This window comes from Phyllostomus discolor, chromosome X, assembly GCF_004126475.2.
Source record: "Phyllostomus discolor isolate MPI-MPIP mPhyDis1 chromosome X, mPhyDis1.pri.v3, whole genome shotgun sequence".
In the NCBI taxonomy this organism is placed as follows: domain Eukaryota; kingdom Metazoa; phylum Chordata; class Mammalia; order Chiroptera; family Phyllostomidae; genus Phyllostomus; species Phyllostomus discolor.
Window position 1 is genome coordinate 89,357,204 of NC_050198.1, and position 6,736 is coordinate 89,363,939.

General features: G+C 57.8%; 1 protein-coding gene across 1 annotated transcript; it reads right to left on the reverse strand.

Moving 5' to 3' along the window:
• Positions 1 to 1,843: 1,843 nt before the first annotated feature.
• Positions 1,844 to 3,866, reverse strand: SOX3 (SRY-box transcription factor 3). The gene has a single exon (XM_028523257.2). It carries the CDS (start codon positions 3,864 to 3,866, stop codon positions 2,532 to 2,534), a length of 1,335 nt encoding a protein of 444 aa, XP_028379058.1. The 3' UTR covers positions 1,844 to 2,531.
• Between the last annotated feature and the right edge of the window lie 2,870 nt (positions 3,867 to 6,736).

A 6,736-nucleotide genomic window follows, 5' to 3' on the forward strand; every position in this document is an offset into this window, starting at 1 on the left:
ACAAGTGGAGCACAAAGCCGTGGATGTTTAGAGAGGGAGTGAGCAGTATGTGAGACCCACAGAAAGGGTGACCCTGGCACTTCTAAGAAGGAAACCGCACAATGGACTCTTCCAAAGAAGCAGTGTCAGTTTATTCCCGATTGGCACCGCCTTCTCAGCGGGACGGAATTACTTGTTTTCACCCTCTCTTTCCTGGACTCGTTTCAGACCAAACTTGTGTGCACACTTGCTAGCAATTTGAACCCAGAGTAACTGATGAACAGGTATTTTGCTGAGGCCCAAACATTGTGAAAGATATGAATGGGGGTGTGGGTATGACAAAAGTTTCCTTCCGCTACTGAGGCACTGGAGCACGAAGAGGGAGGTGAGTCTCACCTGCCTGGCAGCCTGTTTAGTTAGCTCCAAGCAGGGCCGCGCGAACCAGCCAGCAGAGGCCCGAGGTTTGTGGCCCCGGGATGGGAAAGGAGGCAGTGGTTTGGAGGCCTCGCTTTTGCTAAGCAGGGACACAGCAGGCCCGGGAGGAGCACCGGGTGATGGGCCAGGGTCTGTAATTCACCGCAGGGAGCCATCCCAGCCCTTTCTGCAGTGTGGGGTGGGGTGCGACGGGTTGGGGGAAGGAGCCCGCGTCTGCGGGGGAGGGATGGCGCTACAGTTCCTGGGAGACTCGACCTCTCTTGTAGAGGGCATGGTGAGCTTAGGCTTCAAGATCCGCAGTGATGTGTAAAAAGCGGGCACGACCCCCGAAATCGTTGAAAGTCCCTGCCCCTCCCCACGAAGCCCGCCCGGGCCCTCAGGTGAAAAGCTGGCCGGCACAAAGCCGATTGAAAATGCGAAAATCAAACCAATTTACGGGAGATTCTGTCGTCCAGAGTCCTAGCAGAACTCAAGCAAAGAAAATTGCGGTCAGGAGTGGATGACGATAAAAAACAGTGCACCAGGCCGAACTTATTGGAAAGTCCGAGTTTAGTCATATACTGGGATGGCGAGGTAACAGGATTAAAGGGATTAAGGAAATCACCTCAAACAGCTGAGCAGGCGGTAAAAAAACACTGTTCTGTTTTCTTCCTAGGCTCCATACAGATACCTTGGATCCGGGTGGCAGGGAGCGAAACGAAAGGCCTTTCGGGGGACACAGAGGCATGGCCAAGGGTCAGGGATTGGGGAAAGTCGGTGGGGAAGGAGCAGAATGCAGGCTTGAGGTTCGGGATGGGGGGAGCCTCTTCTAGAAAACAAGTAGGTGGACTAGGTTGACAGGTCAAAAAGAAAAAGCCACCAGAAAAGTTTTACAGATGTTTTAGCATCTAGGGTGTATTTTGAGAAACCAGACTTATTGTTGAACGCTGGTTCTCCTGCTTCTGCCACCACGGTTGAAATATATTTATTTCTTGCTAGAGATTCGTGTAACCCACTTATTTGTAATAAGATAATTGAGATTTCCGAAGGGTTTTTCGTTTTGTAAATATTTCAACTCAGCTCAAGTGTCTTCCCGCCCCAGTGCACAAAGGTAAAAGTGCCTTTTTTTTTTTTTGGCCCGTTTCATTGATCTCCCAGCACTATCAACAAGTGCGTGGGCGCGGGAGGTTCCCTTCAGCTAGACTGTGCTGGTCCCAGGAAGCCAAACTACTTTCTCCTCAGACTTTCAGGTGAAAAGTATTGGGAGTCGCTGTGTTTCTGATTACGAATAATTAAAAAAAGAAACCATTTCCGATCCTCCAGCCCCGAGGACAGCATCACGGTTGTAATGCCCAGTGGTGGTCCCCTCCCCAACCCGCACCTAAACTTTCAGGCCCGGAAAATTATCAGGACTCCATATGTTGGTTATAAAATTTATTGATCTCTCATTTAAGAATTAAGAGTAAACCCTTGAAAAACACCAAACAAAATAGCCCCTTCCCCACAACCCAAACGAAATCCAACAACATTAGCGCGACGAAATATCAAATATTGACCACAGCAGAATCACAACGCAACAAAGTAAATGCGTACTGAACGAACTGTCCCGCGGCCAGGCGCGGCGAGGACGGAGACACACGCACACCTGGCTATAAATTAACATTGGACTTAACTGCCGCGCCGCTCCACGCGGTCAGCTCCCCCAAACCCACGAGGAAAACAGACGCAACGCGACTGGGGGAGGGGGCGTTGCAGGTTTCAGGCCAGCCTTACCCGAGTACGTTTCTCCCAATTCACTCACTCCACGGCTAACAGTAAACTAACGAGACAACATTTTCAAATGCAACCGGAAAACCCAGGAACCCCGGAGGAGGAGGGGGGGCTGCTTTTTCTTGGCAAACATCACAGCGGTTTCCAGCCTACAGGGGAGGGAGGGGCGTCGAGCTCTAGAAAGTCCTATATCCGATGATCCGGACTTTTTTGTTTTTGTACAAAACCCGACAGCTACAGCAAACTTTGTCCTCCCCTTCTCGATACAAGGCAACAGACCCAGGCAAGCAAAGCTAAACAACAAGGCGTCCCCACTGGGGGGTGCAGGGTGGGGTGGGGGCGCAGGGGTGGCGAGCGCAGGCTGGCGCTCAGATGTGGGTCAGCGGCACGGTTCCGTTGACGGCAGTCCCCGCGCCCTGGTAGTGCTGGTGTACGGTGTGCAGGCGGCCTCCAGGCAGCGGCGAGGCGGCGTCAGCAGCGTCCCCGCCGGGTGGCAGGTACATGCTGATCATGTCTCGCAGGTCGCCGAGGCAAGCGCGCTGCGAGTGCGATGTGATGGCGGGCGGCGGCGAGCTGGGCTCTGTCTTCACCACCGTACCCATCGGGCCCAGACTCATGGCGGCGGCGGCAGCGGCAGCGGCAGCAGCGGTGGCGGGCTGCTGCCCGTAGGCGGCGGCGGCGGCTGCGGCGGCAGCTGAGGGCGCCATGCCCCCGTAGCCCGAGGCGGCGGCGGCTGCAGCAGCGGCGTTCATGTAGCTCTGGGCGCCGGGTGGCATCATGGGGCTGTACTGCAGGCCTGCCATGTCGTAGCGGTGCATCTGAGGCAACGCGGGCGGCGGCGGGCTGCTCATAGTGGCGGGCTGCGCGTAGCCCAGCTGCTCCTGCACCAGCGAATACGCGCCGTTGGCCCAGCCGTTCACGTGTGTGTACGTGTCCAGGCGCTGGCCCACGCCCACCGGGCTGCTGGCGGCGGCGGCGGCTGCGGCGGCGGCTGCGGCGGCGCCGGGGGGCAGCAGGCCACCGGGCAAGGAGTACTTGTCCTTCTTGAGCAGCGTCTTGGTCTTGCGGCGGGGCCGGTACTTGTAGTCCGGGTACTCTTTCATGTGCACGGCGCGCAGTCGCTTGGCCTCGTCGATGAAGGGCCGCTTCTCGGCGTCGGTCAGCAATTTCCAGTCGGCGCCCAAACGCTTGCTGATCTCCGAGTTATGCATCTTCGGATTCTCCAGGGCCATCTTGCGCCGCTGCCCGCGGGACCACACCATGAAGGCGTTCATGGGACGCTTCACGCGGTCCTGATCACTGCCCCCGCCCCCGCCACTCGCGCCACCGCTGTTGCCGCCGCCGCCTGCGTTCGCGCCGCCGGCTGCGTTCGCGCTACTCTTGCCTGCACCGCCGGGGGCTGCTGGGCCGCCCGCTCCTGAGCCTGGAGTAGATGGCCCCACCGGGTTCTTGAGTTCAGTCTCCAGAAGGCTGTACATGGCCGGAGAGGGAAGAAGGTGCGCCAGAGTGGCGGGAGGAGAAGACGCTCCTGGGGCTGGAGCGGCCACGGTGAAAAGGCCTGGGGACTCCGTCGGAGGGGCGCTTGGGGGCCGGTGGGCCAGCGGGTCGGGCGGGAAGGACAGGCTTGCTGAAGCGCTCCGCGCCAGGTCTGCAGGAACCCGCAGGCCACTCGCACCTGATGCGCTGTCTCGAACCGGTCGCATTCGCAGTCTCGCCGGGCGCTCGCCAGGCCCCTTATATACCTGCTCGGATTCCCCCAGGGTTGGGCAGGGTCCGCCCCTTGCCTCCCAGAGCCCCCATGATTGACAGCTTTCCAGTGTTGCGCTCTGGCCAATCATCACCGAGCCCCCGTTAGTCGCCACTGGAAAAAAAAAAGTTCGGGGAGCCCTTTCGTTCACCCCTACGCCCCTCTTGGGCCCGGTGACGTGCTGAGAGTTATTCGGGGACGGGAGTCCCGGAGAGCCACTCAGATATCACCAATTAGGGTCTCAAAAAGTTTGAAAGAACGAAACTCTGGGAAGTGATAGAGGGGGGAGGGGACGCATTGCGCAGGATTGGGGGGAAGGGGCAGAGGGGCGCCCACGGGGTTTTAGAAAACAACTTTACAGTCCTCTCAGGGCTGACCGATGCCCGATCCCAAGGCCACCATGCAAAGCTTTCTGCTGTCTGGGCGAGGTCCTCCAACTGCTTCTGCTGCTAGCGCTCGGACACCGGGCATCGCCAGCATCCGGGCGGGCTTGGGGACTCAGCGCAACCGAGGTGCCTCGGGATGCTGCTCCGAGACGCTCTTCTTGGAATCAGCCCCTCTCCAAGTGGAATGAGCGGGGTCAGGGACTGTTGCTCAGGAGACAGGCTTCAGGACAGCGTAACGCTCAGGAGGCTGTGAGGCTCGGAGATGGTTGGTGTGAGTTGGAGCAGTCAGCTTTCCTCTGCCTGCGCCGGGCGAGGGACTCACAGGCGACGGTGCCGGGAGTATGTGGGTGGGGGCGGAGGGGATGTACCGGCCTCGGCTCTCTAGCTCCAGGCCCCCGCTTAGCGGCCCCTTTTTGTCTCTGCTCTCTGGCCATTTCGGTTTTTCCAGTCCGATGCCCCTGAGGGGGAGGGTCGGGCCCCTTGGAAAATCCGTTTTCATGGCAACACGGAGCCTCTCCAAGCGAAAGAAAAGTTTCTTGGAGGGGGGAACGGTGGCCGGAGAGGAGCCGGGGCGGTTCTCGGGGCGGACCATGGGGCCCCCTCCGCTGGCTGCGCACCTGCCAGGACCACTGAGTGCTTGCTGTCGCTGTGTAGCCGTGCCGCCTCCTCGGCGAGCAACCTCTGTTAACGGATTCCGTCCTTCTTTTTTGATTTACAGCCTTCCTAATCGAAACTTTGAGACTCGGAACTGGACAGTAACCCATATGTCAGGTTGTCTGCCAAAGGGTATTGGCGTAGAAACCCTGGCTGCGGGGAGAGGAAACCCCAACAATCACCTCCGCGAACCCAAGCGAGTGGCACAGCGTTTGAAACTCCCGGAGTAGCCCGAGGCGACGGGCGGAAAGGAGAAACCAGCTGGGCAGAAGTGGCAGAAACTGAAATAAGGTGTCCCGAGCGGTGTGGGCGCTCTCCCCCCGCCCCTGCCTCAGCCTCGTGGAAAGGTGGGGAACCAAAAGAAAGATGTAAATCCAAAGTGTGAAACAAAAACAAACACCCAGGCTTTTAGTTCCTTAGCGCTAATGCAAGACCTGGCGATTCTCCACCGCCTGCCTGCATGCCCGGAGCTTCCTTCTTTCCTGCACGAATTGCAGGCCAATCCCCTCTGGGGCTGGCAGACTGCTGGCACCAGAATCCCGCCGGCCACCCGTCATTATCTCTTGGAAGTTTGGGTCACGAAACTCGCCCTTAAGTTTTGGTTCCGCCATGTCTACGTCCTCAGTCCTCTTGTTCATTAGGACTGAAGGAAGCAAACGTCCACAGCCAAGGGCTGCAGTCATTTGAATGGGTGTACGGATTTCGGGTTTTAAAGTAAACAATCTGGAATGGTTCTGTATGGGGGTTTTGTGTGTGTGTGTGCGCGCGCTCACGGGCTTGTGTGCAGGCGCGCAAAGCACGTGCACGGATGTGCACACTTAAGCTGACACTGAGTGACAGGCTCATTTCAGAATGATTCTGCGATCCCCACCTGCACCTGTTTTCTTGGCAAACTGGCTAAGAGTCAAAATTTCCTAGGCATACCCACCTTCTCCCAAAGAAGTCACTGTGCAGTATCCCTGCCCTCCTGCCGCCTTTTCCAGAGGCCCTCTTGGGTTCTCTGGGCCTCTGAGGCTGTTGCTAAGTGAAGCGCGTTTTAGGAAACTACCCAACCGGCGCGCGGCCTGGCGTCCAGTAGCCTGACAGATGTCAGGATTCTTTCCAAGTTTTAGGACCCCGTTGTGGTGACAGCGCCTCGGCCGCATATTTCTCGAGGCAAGGGATGTGGCACTGGGCCTGCACTCCTCCTCGCAGCAGATTATCTGGGGACTAGTCACTGCCCTCAGCCATTTGTCATTTGACCATTTCTAACCCAAGACTTAGTGCTTTAGGTGAGCTCATATGCATATGACATCCTTCTGCCAGATTCCTTTGCGGGTATCCGACACCCACTCCTACACTCTTGGATTCCCTCGGAGTCCATGATTAAATTCTCTGTGCCTGGTGGCCCCGGGGTGGTCTGCCCAGCAAAAAGTAAGTCTCGCCGATTTCCTTCGAAACGTTTCCGAGGACATGCTCAACCCAAACTAGCATTTCGATAGATGAGTTTCCATTATGGGCGTGGGGAGATGGAGGAAGGCTGGAAAAAACTGTTCTCTTGGCCCACCAGCAGTGCAGGCGTAGCCACCAGCCGAGAGGCGCGACGCTTCGCTGGGGGCTGGGAGAAGCATCACGGCAGGTACTACTGCCCTAGGGGCCTCGGTTCATTCAGGGGCTGCGGGGAGGCAAGACGGCTGGCAGGGTCCCAACCGGTGTCTCCGACACGCAGTCTGCACCCAGCGAGGAAAGCAGAGGGACACAGCGGGATCCATGGCCAGTCTTTCCCAACGTCTCCAGAAGAGAGCAT

What these genes read in the sequence shown, in the direction of transcription:
- SOX3 (XM_028523257.2), bottom strand. Translation starts at nt 3,866, where the DNA reads ATGCGACCGGTTCGAGACAGCGCATCAGGTGCGAGTGGCCTGCGGGTT.